The sequence below is a fragment of the Zingiber officinale genome, chromosome 4A, assembly GCF_018446385.1.
Source record: "Zingiber officinale cultivar Zhangliang chromosome 4A, Zo_v1.1, whole genome shotgun sequence".
In the NCBI taxonomy this organism is placed as follows: Eukaryota; Viridiplantae; Streptophyta; class Magnoliopsida; order Zingiberales; family Zingiberaceae; genus Zingiber; species Zingiber officinale.
The window spans coordinates 106471665-106491269 of NC_055992.1; the positions used below are offsets into that span (position 1 = coordinate 106471665).

General features: G+C 36.1%; 1 protein-coding gene and 1 long non-coding RNA gene across 3 annotated transcripts; both read right to left on the reverse strand.

Moving 5' to 3' along the window:
* Positions 1 to 1860: 1860 nt before the first annotated feature.
* On the reverse strand, positions 1861 to 4178 carry LOC121970475. Of its 2 annotated transcripts, XR_006108932.1 has the most exons (3): positions 3636 to 4167; positions 3438 to 3530; positions 1861 to 3237 (listed from the first exon to the last, which is right to left on the reverse strand). It is a non-coding gene; the product is annotated as an uncharacterized LOC121970475 (long non-coding RNA). The 2 variants fall into 2 exon arrangements; XR_006108931.1 differs by having other exon boundaries at positions 3438 to 4178.
* Positions 4179 to 9147: 4969 nt separating this feature from the next.
* Positions 9148 to 13512, reverse strand: LOC121970474 (receptor-like serine/threonine-protein kinase SD1-7). The gene is made up of 9 exons (XM_042521231.1): positions 13393 to 13512; positions 11253 to 12422; positions 11029 to 11178; positions 10852 to 10944; positions 10528 to 10646; positions 10237 to 10447; positions 9900 to 10140; positions 9649 to 9799; positions 9148 to 9567 (listed from the first exon to the last, which is right to left on the reverse strand). The coding sequence occupies exons 1-9, from the start codon at positions 13478 to 13480 to the stop codon at positions 9292 to 9294; spliced, it is 2499 nt and encodes an 832-aa protein (XP_042377165.1). The 5' UTR covers positions 13481 to 13512; the 3' UTR covers positions 9148 to 9291.
* Positions 13513 to 19605: the final 6093 nt, after the last annotated feature.

Genomic DNA, 19605 nt, shown 5'->3' on the forward strand with positions numbered 1-19605 from the left:
TAAAATAGGATTAATCCTTCTTATTGGTTGATTCCTTAACATTGAGAATTTCATTGGTCGACTCCTGAGCTACTTGACGTGTCCTTGTGTTGAATTCTGATGCAATCTAGGCATTAGTTTAAGCAAGCAAAATAGTTTCTTCTGGCCTTTTAACTACGAATCACTCCATAAACTAGATCAAATACATATTAGAATAAACCTGAAGGTAAACATTCAGTTAAACTTTACATAAATAGGACTAAACTTGAAACATAATATTGGCAGTTCAATCAAGACAGACAAACACACGAGGTGAACTTTCCTACTATCTAGCTCCAGCACAGAGATTGAAACATTATTATCAGAAATTTTCATTAGAATTCCCTTGCTTTTGCTGGAGTTCTCTATCCTTGGAAAACCAGTTGAATAACTGGTGGTATTACGGTTACTGAGAAATGGGCGCTAAAGGAGTGGGAAGGTTGACAAAGAGACTGCTGAGCATAAGCACAACATTGGCTATGGTGGGTCTTTGAATTGGATCTTGCACGCATAGTAAATGTTAGCAGTAGCACCCACGTCTGCACGTTGTGTAGACGTGGTTGTGGTTACCTCCCACTTCTTCACTTTGTGTAGAAGTTTCAGCAACTGCACAAGCGCCTATATAGGCATGTGAGTCCAAGTGAGGGGTCTTTTTTGCCAAGTTGTTGAGAGACTACATCTGCAAAGATTGTCTGTCTTGTGGAGAAGAACATCTGAAGCAAGCATGAGAGGGATTTGGTTCGTGGAACAGTGAAGGGCTTTTCGATTTCATATCATGATTGTCCTTCCGACAACAAGGAAGAAGACCAAATAGAAAAGGATTTGTGAACCAAGATCTATGGGAGATCTGTTTACAGATTTCAGTTTTATATTTCAAGCTTTAGAATTGCTATAAACCCTATATGTATGCATCTTAATATTTGATGAGCTTGACATTGTTCAACTAGATCTTGATCAATCACTTGCAGCGCACTCCTTGGGTCCAATGGCGCCATACCACCTAAAGTGAGATGATAATAGCATGTGTAGTTAAGAACTTTACTTCATTTGAATAAAATGTGTATCGAATTCCTATCGCTCATTGAAAGGGATGATTGATACTTATATGAGTAACATGTTCAATTGAATATTCGGATCCTTGGTGACCACTATTCTTTTGACCTATTAGAATTTCTAAGACTAACACGTCATAGTTATACACATCTGATTTAATTGAGAAGAGCCCTTGAATGGCATATTTCAGTCATATATCCATTGTCATTAACAAGAAAAGCACATTGAGACATTTTCTATTCTTCGAAACTTTTTATTCATTTGAAGTGTTAAATTTGGTCAACAATATTGATAAATAGAGTGTTTACATACACTGTTCCCGCAATTCTTTTAGGCTATGATTGGTTAGGGATAATGTAAGCAAACTTGTAATGCAATTGGCCTTGGAATGCAATTGAATTACATGTTGTTGGCTTTGTAATTCAAATTACAAAAGTTTATTAATGTTGTTGGCCTTTTGTAATTCAGATTATATTACACTACACCTTTAAAATTTTATTAAACAAAGTAATCAATCTTGTAATATAATCCTGATTATATTACAAGGTTGATTACCTCTCACCAAACATAATCTTAGTGTTTCCTTTGGTTTCATCTGCACCAAAAAGCTTTGCAAGACAGAAATCTAAAATTTTGGGATCCATGTTTGCATCTAACAAGATGCCTTGTTATTGATTTTTAAATCCCGATGAATGTCACGCCCCGGGGGTCTAGTTCCCGGTACCCCACTCGGTGACGATATAATAAAAAGAAACCCTAAAACCATCTAAACAGCATAACCAAGAAATGTATCAACTTATACATGTATATCTCATATGCTTCGTATACTACAAAACTATACAAATAAACGACATCTGAAATAAAATTACAAAATGTAAATACAACGAAAACAAAAGTAAAACAAACTAGAAAATCAGCACGTCGAGATCTCTGAGCAACTCTATGAAAGTCCAAAATCAACTACAATATCAAAAGGATCCCTATGCCTACAAAACTAGAGGCCAAGTAAGGTAGAAAGTTAGCCAAATGGCTAAGTGGATACTCAAGAAAGATGTGCATGAATTTAATCTTGTTTAAGATATCAAAGAGGTATCATTTATTATTTCAACTTTTCTTTCTTCTTTGAGTTCTCAGATAATATACATAAGTATATAGTTATGATCATCTACATTTATTTGTTAAAATTAAAATTCATCTTCATATATTATCATCAGTTAAGATCAATTCTTCAATCATATTATTTAATCACTCGGTTATAAGTTATCATGGTAATATCAACATCTGTTTCAATAGTCTGAATATGATAAATCAACTAAAAAGTGAATCACTAGAGCCAATATCATCAGAGTGTAATATCATATGGATAGGCTAAAAGCCTCCTCAGAGTATAAGACTATCGAATACGTCATCTGACGTACGGGCTATCAGCCCTCACCGGTGGAAGACATAATAAACACTGACTGAGAGCTATATCACTCCATCATGCCTCGGGTGTACGATCAGGTACTCTGGACCACGGGCCGCCGCGCTACCACAATAATATGTGGGTGGTCCAGTACTCTAATATGAAATTCTGATACAAAGCTAGGCTCACCGTCTTCACTTTTTAATATTCTTCATTTACTAACTTTATTATTTCACCTTTATGATTATATTTATCCATTTATCATGATTATTCTCTTTTCATATTGAATGGTCAATCAAGGTAATATTTTCGTATCAAGTCTATTAATTTATCATTATAGGGTCCACAGATAAAATTACAAGTATCAACATATAGAGTATCAAAAGCATGAAGTATGAATGGTCAAGCAAGTCAAGAAGACAAGGTATCAACAGAAGAGTAATTCAGAATATTTCTTTAATTTTAAAAACAACCCTTCCCATATAAATCCCAATATGAACCCACATGTGAACAAGAAATAATATCAATTATTTACCACCACCCCCCCCCCCCCCAAAAAAAATAATATTAATATTTTAACTCATTTCGCTATTTGTAATATCAGTTTAATCCCCATTTTGAAAACAATGATACAACATATATATAATCCAATTTATATATTTATTCATGCACAAGGAAATATACAAAAGTAGATGTATCCACCTTATATACAGCAAAATCTGCGGTGTCGGCAGGTCACCGCGCTCCACTCGAGCTCGTGTCTACAAATATAATACAACATAACTCAAATAGTCAAAATACTATCTAATAAGAACCCTAGCATGAACATCTAAATTTTTATCTACAACTTTGATTTCGCTTTCTCATACCATTTCACATTCCTAAAAGACACCTCCATTATTATCTAATTCTTTACTCATCTTAACCACAATTCGATCAGCATAAGGTATATAAAATATACCTTCTATGGATCACTGTGGTTCCTGGAAGAAGAGGGCAGCAACTAGGGTTTGTCGCTGGCCGTCTCAGCTAGCTCCAGCGAACTCCGGCGGTGCTGCCAAGAACAGGACAGCAACTAGGGCTGTTGTTGAAGCTATCGGAGGAGAAGGGAGGGCTGAAAACAAAAGAGCACGGAAATAGATGATCTTTCTCTCTTTACCCGTAGCCTCGGCGAGTTCGGCGTGACCACAGTTAGCTCCGGCGGAGTTCCAACAACAGTTGTGATTGGTTGGAAAAGAGAGCAACAACTTGCTGCTCTTGTTGCCAAAAGAGGGCAAAAGCTAGGGTTCCTTCCCCTCTTTTTTCCAGCAAGCTTCAGCGAGCTCCGGTGGTGCTACTCAGATGAAGGAGAACAAGGAAGAAGAGAAAGAGAGGGAAGGGAGGGGCTGTTGTGATCTCTCTTCTCTTCTGTCGTCGGAGAGAAATAGAAAAGAGAAAAAGGAAGGAGAGAAAGGGAAAAGTCGTGGGGGAAGAGGATAAAAGAAAGGGAGGAATGAAAGAGGTATGAGGTGGCACGTGGGTGGTATGGTAGTTGCCAATGATGAATCTTCGTGAAGATAAAGAAGTCCTCGAATGATGCCCTCAATGATCTTAAACCTTCTTGCCCAATTCAACTGCTTTTTCTTTGAATTATATGCACCATCCAGATGTAATATTTGGTTACTAAGTTCAATGATCATGGTATGTGAAATAGAGGACTAAACTATTCATGTAATCTTATACACAACCATTATTAGAACATATATTCAAGAATTGAATTGAACAACTACACTACTAAGTATTGTATTAGATTAGCAAACTACTAGATATTCAATTCCATTGAATGAGGATGTTGTCATCCAAAAACGGAGCCTGAAACTATACCAAACAAAAACTTGTCAAGACTTGCATTAGCAAGGAAATTATAAACGAGTAGTTTCTCCTCTGATTCTAAGCAATAGCCCAACAGCTTCACAAGGTTTCTGTGTCGAAGTTTGGCAACCAGAAACACCTAATTTTTCAACTCATCTAGTCCTTGTCCTGAGCTTCTTGAAAATCTTTTTACTGCTACATGCTTTCCGTTCTCCAGTGTTCCCTGTTTTCAAGTGTCACCAGAAGTATTACTTATTTATCAAGTCGAAGAATCATCCACAATTATATGCAGCGTTCCTCAAATCTTAGGATTTACCTTATAAGCAAGCCCAAATCCTCCTTATCTAAGCTTTTTTATATCAGAGAAGTTGTCCAGAAGTTGTCCGTGGCTATCCTAATAGCCTTCAGATCAAACAATAGTGATTCTGCACCTCTTATTTCATGTTGATCTTTATGGTCTGTTCAAAATATATTTTTCATAGTAAAGAATAAGCAGCTATATATGTTCAAACACCATAAAATAATAGTTCAGTAACCATACTTATAATGTTCCAACTATTTTTATTGCATTCTTAAGAGTTGCTTCCTCTTCAAAAATCCTTAGGATGTGTTTAGTTGGGGGTTATCGTTGATAACTTCAACAATAATCTTATTTGGGTTAATCAGTGATTCCCGACTATACAACATTCTCGCCACGTCAGCAATCAAGGAATATAACCCAGAATAAAAAAACTTTGGAATAATTTTCTACGATTCTGAGGTTATCAATACTTTTTTTTTTCCAAAATTAAGCTTCGAAGAGCAGGAGATGAGCGAGAGCAAATTATGAGGGATGCCGATCGCGACGTCACTATCATCGGCCTATGCCTTCTCTCCCCTTCGAGCTCCTCCATGAGATCTTCTTCCGCCTCACCCTCTCGAAGCTTCTCCGTGTCCAATCCGTCACTAAGGCACCCACCTCTCTCATGTCCACTCACGACTTCCGCCACCTCTATGAGGGACTCTCCGATCGCGGCAACAGATGGCTCTTCATTTACATTTTACAAGAAGAGGCTCCCTAGGGGTTCCACTTTGGCTGAAGGTTCAAGATACCCGTCGCGAGCGCAATCGTCACCCTCGCGAGGACCTCTACTTCCTCGCTTGCTTCGGGGGCGTCTTCCTTTTTGCCTCCACTAGTCGTTGTGAGCTCGTCGCGGTCAACATCGCCACGTGCTCTATGCGGCGCATCCTGCCTAGCCCCATAGGGCCACGAGGCACCGCGTCATGGAGGAGATCGTGCTGAAGTTGGGCGTTGATCCCTCCGGCGTCGGTCACTTTTCCTCTTCGTGGAGATATGGTTCCTCACCGTTCCGTGCTCTGCGAGTATCGATCGGAACTAACTTGTGGCGCACTGGCGGCTTGTGGAGGAGGCGGTGTGCGGGAGAAGATGTCTACGTGAAAAAATCGGACATAGGGAAAAGCATAGTGAAATGGGAAAAGAATTAAAAATTTGAATCACATATCTAAATATATATAAATTTATTGTAAAATAAAATATGTGAATGTTCATAACTCAATACTTCATAAATTCCCTCATCTTCATAATCTATCATCTCTAAATAAAAATATCCTCCTAAGTTATGTAAATTAAGGAGTTTTAAGATGATTATGTATCTATAAATACATATCTATATATTCATTTCAATAAGTAAGAAAGAGAGAAAAAAGAGAAAAGGTTAATAATATTTCTTTTTTTTAATGCAATTACTTATATAATTTCACAACAAAATTTAAAATATATATAATCATGTAATTACATATCTAATTATATTTTAAGATATATATAAATTTATTTTAAATTTTAAAAATTATAAATCATTTTTATTTATTTATTATATATATTATCAACTTATTAATTATTATTATTATTATTATTATTATTATTAATTTAATTTATTTTATAAAATTAATCATATAATTGAAGAAGAGGTAATATAGTAAATGTATATCATTATCTAGTTAAATCAAATAAGATTAGGATTATATTTTATTCCCATAATCTTGATTATATGATTATCATATAATCAAAGTTATGTATAATAATTTGAATCACACGTACCCTAATATCCAGATCATTTAATTGAGAATCTTGAGGTTTGTTGCAGATAAACAAGTCGTCGAGTAATTCCAACTATAATATTGAGATGCTTTTGCCAATTTTTAGCTATGAACTTTTAGTTTTTGCTTGATTAGACGAATATATATTGGGATTTGGTATAAACATTTATGAAGGTCATCGAACTTTAAATGGAGGCATCAGGCCACTTATTATCAACGTATTCAAGAATGACAAGTTGCTCATCTCCTTCAATGCATGAGCGTATAATACTAGAGAGACGTTTTCAATCTTACTTAATGGGAGCCTTCACACTAGTTACTGCTACTATTTCCAAGAAGTGAAAAAGAAAGAGCTGCATCTTATCCATGGAAGCTTAAGCTTAATGATTTTCATTGCTTGCACTCACAATCTACTTCCGTATTGCTTTTTTGAGTTGTTACAACTTATACAAAAGACTCAATTTCAATTTAACAATCTTAAATTTTAAAAGTTTGATGGTAGAGCAGGAAGTCTAGTCAATAAACTTGTATGTGTTTGAGAGACTAAAAGAATTGTGTATTAGGAAATAATTATTATAAGTAAATAGTTATTTATTTCCTAGTTATTAGAGAATAATTATTATTAGAAAATAGTTATTTGTTTCATAATTATTATAGAATAATTATTATTAGGAAGTACTTATTATTTTCCTAATTTATGTATTTTCCTATTTTTACTTGTAATGGTATTTATATATATCATATAAGCGATAAGTTTAATAACAATCTTTTTTTCTTTCTTTCTTTTTCTCCTCTCTTCCGTGTTTCCTTTTCTCACGGTTCAAAAAAAATACCTTAGTTTTTTTCTCCTTTCTCTGCCGCTGACCCCAACGGGATTCGCCGCTGTCACGTCTTTTCTACTGTTCACCTATTGCTGTGGGCAGAGAAGGCGTCGTCGTCCAAAGGCAGCCCACCATCGGCCTTATCGCCGTCAACAAAAAAAAAAGTTCTTGTTGTTCCTCTGCCGTCGACGTCCTTGTATCACCAGCCCCCTTTCCCTACAAATTTAGCGACTCCACCGCTTCCTTCGCTTTCTCCTTCACGGGTTCAAGTCCATCCTGTGACACCTCCTTCATCGGTGTCGCCTTTTCTCAGGCTTTCTGTCCGGCCGCTTTTGTGATCTCTTAGCTTTCTTAGAATCTTCTTTCTCCCCTATTTTCCTTTTTTATGTTTTTTTTGTCCTAAAAAAAATCACTTTTCTAACGCCCTCTTTTCCACCGTATAACAATTTATTTTCTTCTTTCAAAAAGTTCATTAATAGCGAGGTTCAAGTCCTTATCTTTTTTCTTTCTCTTCTTGTTTTTTCTCATAGCAAGAGTAATATTATTATCTTTTTTCTTAAGTTTAAAGACATTAAATTTCATCCTTCTCTTCCTCCTCTCCTTTGTTTGTTTGTTTTTTTTTAAGCAGCAGCCGCATTACAACGATCGTTCCTTCATGAGTATTGTTTTAGCCATCTTCTGATAGGCCAAATAGTAATTTTTTTTTCCAAGTTTTGTTAGATTTTCTACATCTGCTCCAGCATATGCAGCCACCAAAATGCAGTCTTCTCTCTCTGCTGCTCTTATTCCAATGACAAGTCATATTGCAACCTTCAAACAACAACACCTCGTCTCCTTCTAGTTGTTGTCTTCTCTCATCAAAGGCAAAGTTCAACAAATCGTTGTTTCGTTCATCGCACTGGTGGATTTTGCTCTAAAAGAATACTCATCGACCACCTTCTACAATGGTTGTCGCTGACAACATCACTCGTCGGATATATATCATAAATACTCCTGATTCATCTTCCAAACAACACACGATTGTGTGCTCTTCGACTGAGGCTGAATATCGCACCATTGCCTCTGCGATATCTGAGATCCAATGGATTAAGTCACTTTTGACAGATCTGCTTCTTCCGGTTCCACGTCTGCTGTACTTTTTACTGATAATTTGGGTCACGCCTCCAAACTACGAGTTACTCATATTCCTGTTAAGGATCAGTTGGCTGATGCACTTACAAAGTTGCTTTCTCGACCTCGGTTGTTTGCTATTTGCAACAAGATTGATGCTCATTTCTAGACACCATCTTGAGAGGACATATTAGGAAATAATTATTATAAGTAAATAGTTATTTATTTCCTAGTTATTAAGAAATAATTATTATTAGAAAATAGTTATTTGTTTCCTAGTTATTAAAAAATAATTAGTATTAGGAAATACTTATTGTTTTCCTAATTTATGTATTTTTCTATTTTCACTTGTAATGATATTTATATATACTATATGCTATCAATTAATAATATGTGTGAATTCTATCGTCAATATTATGTGCATGCAATTAATTCGGAGGATCCTCGATAAATCAACAATTTGTCGAACATCTGATTATAAAAGATATTTCTTATACCAATAGTTGCTTGCTCTGTTGTGGCAACAACTAAATTTGAATGGTTTTCACCAAACTTTAAAGGTTAAAATCCGTATAATAGCACTTTTGGAACATACAAGATCTTTTGTTCCATAATTTGTAGATTAGAGGGTGGTCCATTGATCGTAATTGATGGACTATGATAGACCATATCTATTAAGTGATGGGATCCATTAAAATAGCCCCTCTGGTCCACGATCCATGCTCCTTTTGGAAAGGACTTAATTTTGTCCCTCTTTCTAGATAAGAAATAGTCTTACATCCAATAGAATTATATAGAACATGTTCAAATTCAACCAATAGTATTTTTTTGGAAGTTCTACATGATTTAATTATAATTTATTTAAACTTAGAATATTAAAGTATTAGTTTACAGTAAAATAATATTCAAACAAGTGAATGACACACATTTCCCAATTCATCGACCTGTGATTGTGATACTCATTTCTTTAGTAGAGCAATCTCCTTCACTATATGTTGATATTAATGTAGGTTGCTTGAGTGGAGTTAGAAGTTGCTCATCACTTTCTAACATCATCACCACCTCTGTCATTGTTGGCCTGTCTTCATGATTATCTTGTACACACAAAAGAGCCATTCGAATGCAACGTAAGATTTCGATTGTTGGACATGAGCAACCTACTGCATCATCAAGAATCTCTAAGGATCTACCTTCCTTCCAAAGTTTATAAACCTGTGATCATATTCAAAATAAAATTTTGAATTCTATACCATTAGGAAGATAAAACTATGCATGTTTTTAAGTTAAACTTACATGCTGTAAAAGGTTTAAATTGAAATTTGTTTGACCGAATGTCCGATTCCTCTTGCCGCTCAAGATTTCTAGTACGATCACACCAAAACTAAATACGTCTGACTTAAATGAGAATTGTCCGTATAATGAGTACTCAGGGGCCATATATCCCCTGTATTTAAGAACTTCAGCATTAGTTTTATTCTATATTAGAAAATGATAATAATTTATGATTTGTGATAGACTAAATGTAGCTTGAAGAATTAACTTACAATGTTCCAATAGGTCTAGTGGTTCCATCCTCAAGAGCTCTATCTCCTTCAAATATTCTTGCAATGCCAAAATCTGAAATCTTTGGAATCATGTCCTTATCAAGAAGGATATTACTCGGCTTAAGATCACGATGAATGACTCTCAAGATAGAGTCTTGATGAAGATACAAAAGTCCTCGTGCAATCCCAATTATAATCTTAAGACGTTTTTGCCAATTTAGCAAAGAACTTTTTGTTTTATCTGGAGTCATTTTCATACGATTAGGTATTTTAACCAAGATAAATGTCTAACCATTATGATGTGATGGAATTAACTTGTTATGAAAAACATATTTACCGTAAATGAAGGCGTCTAAGCTCTTGTTTTCCATATATTCAAGAATGATAATTCTCTCGGTGTCTTCGATACAACAACCCAAAAGGCGAACAAGGTTTCTATGTTGTAACTTGGCTATGAGTGATAGTTCATTTTGGAACTCATTCGGGCCTTGTGAGGAGTTTCTTGACAATTTCTTGACAGCAATCTTTTTTCCATCTTCCAATTGACCCTGACAAAAACGCATTGTTTGTTTCAAATTTGTTGGTTTAAAAGATTGGCCCCTTTTTGGGATACTGGAATTCTTCTTACCATGTAAACAACACCAAATCCACCTTCTCCCAGTTTGTTTCCGTCAGAGAAATTATTTGTTGCAGTTTTTATTGTCCCCAAATCGTAGGAAGGTAGAAACCCCAATGTGTTGATCATACCTGACACAAAGACCACACCCTTACTCAGTATAATTCTTCTATCATGTTCTTTGATTTCAAAAAATTAAGAAAGAAATGAAGAAATACGTAGATTTCAACTAAACTCTCTGTATTCAGATAATGAGCTAATAGATGAATGTCAGGAAAAACAGCATAAGAATGCAGGGTATGCAATGAGCAATGAGGAAGAAGAGAAGGAACTCACCTACTCCTTTATCAGTATTATGCAGACGAGAATCTTCTGAGTCGATCGAGACCAACTTGGACTCTGATACATCATCACGAGTCATCGAGTCACCTGCGAGAACGAATTGAACACGATGATCGACATTACATTCTCACAAATAAAACTAAAACTTAGTGACAATTGCCGATTCATTACCTTCCTCTACATTTGGCAACTGTAATAGCAATCCGGTCGACGCTCTGTTTCTCTTCCTCCAAACGACTATGCCAACACAACATAGAAGAAAAAATCCCAGTAACAGCGGAATGACAATTGCTGCCCACGCGTGCTTCTTTGTGGATGATTCTGGAAGGAAGATAAAAGACAAATGCTTTATTAATCGTACTTTGGTGATCCAATTCTGTCAATAATTAGATTACCTGCCAGTCGAATGTATAAGTCATCTCCTCCAGAGACATAAGTCCTGAGATCCAACAGATCACCCGGCCAAGTTACGCATCCATAAAATCCACTGATCACCGCATACGCCACGCAGGAGCAATCCTTCAAGCACCTATTCTTGCACTCATCGAGACTCATGTTTCCTCGTGCTGTAGCGTTCTCAGGGTCTGGCATCTTCAAGTTCTGAACCTTTGAAAACTGGTTCGACAAGCAATTCAAAGGCTTCTCCTTCTGGCACCCGGCCTCGCTTTCGCTCTCCGCAATCTTTATGAACCCCTCCATGCAATCGCAGTTGACGGCATAGTAGTTCCAGGTGCACACGCTGTTGCGGCCGCAGCGATTGTAATCATCACACTCGTCCTCTGGAACCGACCACAGAAGTTGCCACTCTCCCTTGCCACCCCTCTCAAGAAACCAAGCCTGGACGGATCCATTGGCGCACAACACGTACCGTAACAGCACCGGCGTCGGCGAGACCATGTAACTAACAAGAATGTAGGTCTCATTCTCACTGGTAACAAACATGGGCCTTACTGAGCTCGCCTTCGATGGAAGGCTGATGAATGCATATTCGTTCCATAGGCCGCCGCGATGGTATTTGGTGGATCCGTTCAACGTGATCAAATCCGGTATAGGTTGAGCACGAATCATTTGGATGTAGTCTCCCGGAGAAGGATCTGTGGAGTTTTTCCATGACACCTGCCGCCGTGACGTTTTGGTCCGTTTGACAAATCCGAACTTCATGCCAGGGAGATACGTCTGGCTGTCGCTTGGGTGATCGAAGCTCTGCCATATAATCGAGTTGCTGTCGTTCAGAACGAGGTTTCCAGAATCTAAAAGCTGCAAGCGTGCAGAATTGAGTCCTGTGGATCTCGTTCCCGTCGACCAAACTATTCTATCATCCTCAAATAAGATTAGACTTCCTTCAGAAGTGAGGGTGAATGATGCCATGGATGTGTTGACAGACTTGTTTCTATTGGCGATCCATATTACAGTGCCTTCTTGCGGTGTGAGATTGCAGTACCAGATTCCTAAGTATCCCTTCACTGAACTATCATCTAGACTGAAGAAGCCTAGTTGGAACAACTCTCCTGACGCTGTCAAGGTCTGGCCATGGACAAGTGAAATGTTCTGGATCATTGTGTCTCCTGTACCAAAGTTATAAATCAATACAGTTTTTAAAAGGATGCAACTAACATTTATATTTTAAAATTTACTAAATAATTTTATTTCTCAAAATGCTTATCCACAAAATCAGATATTATGCTCAACTTGCTAATGAATGTCAACTGATCGTCTCTTAATAGCACTAGAGACATCATGATTTGTATCAAATACAAATGGATATATATTTTCTAAATATGTCTACATTCATTTCTAACCTTGTATTCTTTTTGACTGTCATGTAGTTTTAGCTAAAAGATTTTAATGACTATCAATTGATAGTCCAATCATCCAACTGATCGAAATTATTTTTAGCTAACTAAATAATTGACTGTCACTTTTAGCTATTACAGGTTAAGGTCAAGAGATAATTTTGAAAAAATAAATTTATAAACTTTAAAGGAAAAACAAAATAAAAAATCACCTTTATTATTATCACCATTATCATCATTAAAGGAAAATTCCACCTAACCAATAATATTTTGCTTAAACTACCCTTATCTACTTACAGTTTTTTAATCAATGTAGTTTTATCTTGGAGTTATTTGACCAAAACATCTCCAATTTGAAATTGTTTTGATCTACTTTAAAATTGTTTTGATCAAAAAAAAAATTTACATTTAGCTTTGATCAAAATTAGTCTAAATAAGTTCGCACCTTAGAATTATTTTGACTCAATTTTGATCCAAAGAGACTACCATAAGCCAGTTTTGTGTAAAACAACTCTAAAATATAATATAGGGGGTATTTTAGAATAAAATAATTATAGATAAAATATCGTTTTAATAGGTTTTAAAAAAACAATGTGCTTTTTTGTCGATAATGACAAAAAAAAGAAGAAGACTATTTGGACTTTGTAAATATTTGATAAAATTAATTTTTTTTTTATAAATTATCGAAATAAATAAATTAATAGAATCTAATTATAGACTAAGATTTTTTTTTTTAACATACCAGAAGATGAGGACTGGGCAACAAAGAAGAGTGTTGTTACTGCTACTATTTCCAATAACTCTAAAAGGAGGAGCTGCGTCTTGGCCATGGAAGCTTAAGCAGAGTTGCGTTGCGCACGCCTGCCATCTACTTCAGTTTTGCCTTTTAGAGTTGCTACAATTTATAACAAAAGGTTCAATTTCAATTTAACACCTTAAATTTAAAAACTTTGATGGTAGAGCAGGAAATCTAATCAATAATTCAGAGACTAAAAGAATTGTGGATATAACTCAACAATTTGTCAACATCTAATTAGGTTAGAAAATTAATAAAATGAAAGATCATGTAGATTACTGTCAATTTCTTTAATTAATAGTACATGTGATCCTGTCTAAAAGTAGTGGAAATAGTTACTTAGAAATGTGGCTTTTTTGTTAATCAAATGAAGACTCCTCATTGTTCTGTGTAATATAGAGAGTGTTAGTGTTGGGTCAAGGAGGGGGTTCCCCATGTAGAACTATTGAGCATCGCATACCTTCACATGTAGATGAAGATAATGTCACTGTTGTGTTTATGCACATGTTCCAAAGCACTCTTAAGAAAGGGTATGCCATAAAGTAACTCTAACACTTTTCCTTAAATAAGTCCGCAAATCTCTATGATTTGATAGGTTGTAAGCTTCGAAGGAGCGATTTGTTTGCAGGATATTTTCTGTTGTTCGTGATACAAACTTTCAAAAAATAATAGAAAACAGTTGGGCCTCGAGGCCCACAATGGGACGACAGCCAGCTCGGTTTGTAGGTCGTAGTCAATAACTTGGTCTTCTCTCGGCTCCTTCATCTCCCTTGAAGGCACGACCTTTCCGATCGGTCTGTAGGTCCGATCGGCTGGGATAGTTGGTCAAGTTAGTTAGCACTTAGCCTTAAGCTCTGTCCACCTGTCATTGATTAAGATGCGATGTCCGGCTGATAGGAAGGCTCGATCGGTTAGGTTTCCTCTGCTCATTATACTTTGTCTTTATGTAAGAAGACCTGGAATTAGGCTCTGAGGCTTGGTCATCCATTCAAGGTTCGATCGGCCGATCAACCACTCAATGTCTGATTGGCTATGCTCCCACTCCTCATGATGATTTTGGGGATTGACCACTTATTGACTTTGACTGCCTCATCAGCCGATCTTCTCGGTTTTGACTTGCCTTTTAGGGGGTCCACCCTTATCACCACATCACAAACTTTCCCCTTAAGTCTAGTTGAAGGAGACTGAAAGTCCGACTGATTGGACCTTTAGTATTTTCTGCTATACTTATCTCTAACCAAGCATTTTCTTAATTGTCATTCGGCTTATAACAAATATTATCTTTGTTCATCATCTGCTTTGTGAATTCTTTATTCCCTGACCGAGAGATTCGTAGTATGATGTTGCTTAGCTCGAATGCCAGCAGTACTTAGTTGTAATCACCCTATGCTTCTTCTTTTTCTCGAGCAAACTCCAATTCTCCACAGTGCCCCTATATTAAGGTTGACATCCTTCTAATTTCTCGAAAATCGACCATGTAACTACCCCGTGGAGGTTTTGATGTGGTCAATCAAGTCAAGTTAGGTCCTGTTGTCTTTTGATACCTTATGTCTAAGTATGCAGAAACTTATGAGCATAGGAAGTCGAGCGAAAGACGTAGCTAACGAGAAGAAAGGCACAAGAAAGAGTCAATGGGCTCAGACCCCGATACAGCCTGAGGGAGCCTCGACTCGGCAACGTTGTGGATAAAAGTCAACAAGGACCCAGGCGCCCAGAGCTGTTCCAGGCGCCCGGACTAGAGAATTTTATCCAGATTGAGCTGTTGCGATCCGTTGCGATGTGGATAAAATTTTATCCATGCTCAGACGCTCGGAACCCTTCCAAGCGCCCGGAGAATGGCTATAAATACGACTTTGATCTCAATAGTTCATAACAATACTTGCAAACATTCTTCTTTTCTGTTCTACTTTGTGGTCTAGTGCTTAAACTGCTGTAAGAGGCTTCTCCGCCAGAAGGAGATTTGATAGTGAACTTTCAATATCTTGGACTAGCAATCTTCTGATTACAAACTAAGTAAAAAGATCTACCTCTTTCTTTTTTTCTTGTTAATTAGTTTATTTTTATACAAGTGTTTCATAATTTAGCTTGAAAAATCGAGAAAGAGTGTTCATTTCAAGGCAATTCACCCCCCCCTCCCCCCTCTTGCTAGCTACTAGGAGACCAACAAGTGGTATTAGAGCAAGGACGCTTCAAAAGGACTAACCGTTGACCGAAGCAAAGAAATCAATGGTCCAACCAAGCCTCAACCCGCCAAAATTTGAGGAGTCTGCGCACTGGAAACGCCGAATGGAGGTATTCCTAAAAACTGATTTCGAAATCCTTTTAATAATTAAGTATGATTTGTAGTTCCTAAGGATCAACAAGGAGTGGAGAAAGAGGAGTGTCTTTGGACGAAGAAGGAGCAAAGCGACTTCATAGCTAACAACAGAGCGGAATATTAGTTACTAAGTGTATTATCATCTCAAGAAGTTAATCGCATTGGAAGCTACACATTAGCCAAAGATCTCTAGGAAATTCTTGGAACTCCACAAAGACACATCTGAAGTGAAGCTCGCATGACGGGACATTCTTCGGAACAAGCTAACGAATATCCATCTGGAAAAAGGTGAGAAGGTAGCAGAACTACATGCGAAGATCAAGGAGCTAATCATCAGACTAGTCAACCTCAGGAAAACGGTAACAAACTTGGACTTGATACATTATGCACTCAATGGTTTTTCCTGGACTCCAAAATGGACTTCGATAATTGACGCCTATTACATCTCGAAGAACCTGGAGTAAGTACCCTAGAGAAACTTTTTTCGACTTTAAAATTACATGAAACTAGATATGCAGGTACAACAAAAGAGTCAAGCCAGAACCTGGCACTAAGAGCCACCAAGAAGGATGAACTCGAGTCAGATTCATATCTCAAAGCAGACCAAAAAGCTATATGGTAATAAAGTTTAAAAAGTTTTTTATATCTAATAAATTTAAAGAAATGCATAATAGAAAAAATCCAAGAAATAGAAGAATGGTTCAATGAAACCAGTGTTAAAAAGAATGACACATAAAAGAGGACTGCTCAGAGCTTAAAAAGGAAAAAGGCAAAGGGTCCAAACAAAACAAGTACAAGAATCTCAAGGTCACGTAGGATGAAAGCTCATCATCCGAGTCAGAAATAGAAGCATGCGGGACTAGCACTAATAGCTAGTCACGAAAAACAAAGCACCTCAGAAGCTAGCATTGATGAAGGGGGAGCACATCAAATAATGCAGTGAAGTAGACGGAGAATCAAGTTTTAGATCTGACATAGTAAATGAGGTATGCCTCTTACCTCCTGATCAATTGTATTTCGATATTAAATCGATGTCTAAATCAATATGTAAATTAAAACTACAAATGAAAATTTATAAAAGGAGAATTTAGAAATAAATAGAATTTAGCAAAATCTTGTTTAATAGAGGATCTTAATAAATTAAAAATTGAAAATGTTGATTTGAAAGAACAAATAGAAATTTTCAAAAATTCTATATGTTCAAATTTTACTGCTTCAAATTTCAGGAACTATAAAGTACTAAATTGGTATTATAAATTCTACAAGGGTCAAATTAAAAAAATAATAAAAAAATATTCCTAGAAAATACTTGATCAATCCAGTAGGAACAAACCTTCTTAGATTAAAATTTATTTTTTTATTTTATTTTTGTTTTGTCTAATACTTTCAAATAAATTCTTTCATATAATTTATTTTTGAAATTAATTAGATATTAGTTTTTTTTTTTAAAAAAAAGGCTTTCATTTCCTATCTGTAGAAAAATTTTCAAAATTGTTTGACTATTTCATTATTTTTTGTGATTTTTTAACAAATATTATATCTTTCAATATAATTATATTTTGTAGAGTTATTTTCAAAATAGTTTATTTTTTGGTAAAAACATATCATATTCTTTATCCAACAAAATGTTTTCAAAATTTTTTAACCAACATTTAATTTTCTATGAATTAATTATCCAAATATTAATATTTAATATTAAAAATTCTTGAACATTCAATTTTTAAAAATTTAATTTTTATAAAAAATACTTACTCTATTAAATTCTAATAAATTCTAAAAAAATTTCTCAAGATTTTTTGAACCTCAAAATTATTTTAAAGCATTTTAAAGATTAATTTATTTTTATGTAGGAAATAATTTATTACTGCTTAAAATATTTTATTTTCTCATGAAAATTTTATCACTACCTTGCATTTGTCTATTTAACCGTTATAAAATTTTTTAGAATTTTTCAAAAAATAAAATATTTTTTAAAATTATCTTTATTTAAATTGCTATTTAATCACAAAAATCATATTTTCCTGAATAAAATCCAAAATCTGTTTCTTAAGTGTTCGTCAGTGTTCATATATTCCCTAGACTTTAATTTCAATTTAATTTAGCAAAACCCCTATTTTTAATGTGATTAAAGGGGGAGAGTTAGAAGTTAAATTTAATGGGGAGGTCCTTTTTTTTTCAAATATTGCATATCTAATGTTTTAAAACTTGCATATTCATTTAATTTTATGTCTTGTTTTACCCTAACTTAACTTGGGTTGATCCACATCAAAAAGGGGGAGGTTGTAAGTACCCCATGGAGGTTTTGATATGATCAACCAAGTCAAGTTAGGTTCTGTTGTCTTTTGATATCTTGCGTCTAAGTGTGCAGGAATTTAGGAGACACGGGAGAGAGTCGATGGGCGTGGTACGTCCGAGGAACGAGGTGCTATGCAAGAGTACGTTGGCGGACAAGAAGTGAGCGCGCGGTGTTTCCGAGGGGCGAGAAGCTGGAGCAGAAGATTGCTGGAAGAGAAGGCTGGTAGATGGGTTCGAGTGAGCTTAATTCCGGATGATAGAAATCACCCAAGTGAGTGAAGCGAGCGGATCCACAGCAAAAGCCCGAAAAGTCAACTGGGGTCCGAGCGTCCAGATCTAGTCCGAGCACTCAGACCGTTTAGGTGCTCGAACCCCGGAACAGCCAGGGGGCGCCTCAACTCAGTGACGTTGTGGCTAAAAGTCAACAAGGGTCCAAACGCCTGGAGCTGTTCTAAGCGCACAAACAAGAGAGTTTTATGCAGATCGAGCTGTTGCGATCCATTGCGATGTGGATAAAGTTTTATCCACACCAGGCACCTGAAACCCTTCCAGGCACCCAGAGCATAGCTATAAATATAGCCCTGATCTCAATAGTTCAAAACAACACTTGTAAACAATCTTCTGTTATGTTCTATTTTGTGATTTAGTGCTTAAACTGTTGTAAGAGACTTCTTCACTAGAAGGAGATTTGATAGTGAGCTTTCAACGTCTTGGACTAGCAATCTTCTGATTGCAAACTAAGTAAAAAGATCGACCTCTTTCTTTTTTATTGTTAATTAGTTTATTTGTATACAAGTGTTTCATGATTTAGCTTGAAAAGTCGATAAAGGGTGTTCATTTCATTGCAGGACAATTCACCCTGTCTTACCGGTCGCTAAGGGACCAACAAACCAAATCCCCTATCATCAATGCCAAGCATGCTGAGCATGCTTTTCATCATAAACTGATGATTACTCCATATCTCATAAATGCCTCCTATGATTTATTGCCACTTGTTGCACTCTTAAGCCACCGAATATTCAATGTAACAGGTGACTATTGGGATTCGATGTGATAGCCAGCTTTTTTCAATTTTGACTACCCAAATTAAATCTCATTTTCCCAAGGCATTAATCGGACTACTACGAATAACTGATACTAGGGATTTTAAAGTCTTAGTTTTTCTTCGCACTGTATCGCTTCACACATTGTCTTCATTTTCTTCCTTCTCATTCTTTGCTTGTTGTCGCCAGTGATCTGTGTCTAGTAAGTTCCCTCCTCCTTTCCATTTTCGATCTTTGCTCCCTCCTTTAAATGGCTTCTTCACCTTCTCCTCCTCTCGTTGTATTCAGCTTGTGGTACACCTCCATTTCCTTTGATTTCAATAGAGATGAAGTGTCTAGATGAAACTTAAATACCACATTTCTCTCAATCATCAGATTGGCATTCCCTTGATGTATGCCCATCCTCATACACCTCTTACCGACTTTCTCACTTTTTTTTTTAAAGATCAACTCTATGTTGGCCTTCATTTTTTGGTACACATCTTTTTTTTGAAGTTTGTAAAT

Excerpts from the sequence above, each read along its gene's own strand:
- LOC121970474 (XM_042521231.1), bottom strand. The coding sequence starts at position 13,480 with ATGGCCAAGACGCAGCTCCTCCTTTTAGAGTTATTGGAAATAGTAGCA. Across the intron at positions 10,945-11,028 it reads GTTGCCAAATGTAGAGGAAG|GTGACTCGATGACTCGTGAT; the intron begins GTAATGAATCGG and ends TCGTTCTCGCAG. Across the intron at positions 9,800-9,899 it reads ACTAGACCTATTGGAACATT|GGGATATATGGCCCCTGAGT; the intron begins GTAAGTTAATTC and ends TCTTAAATACAG.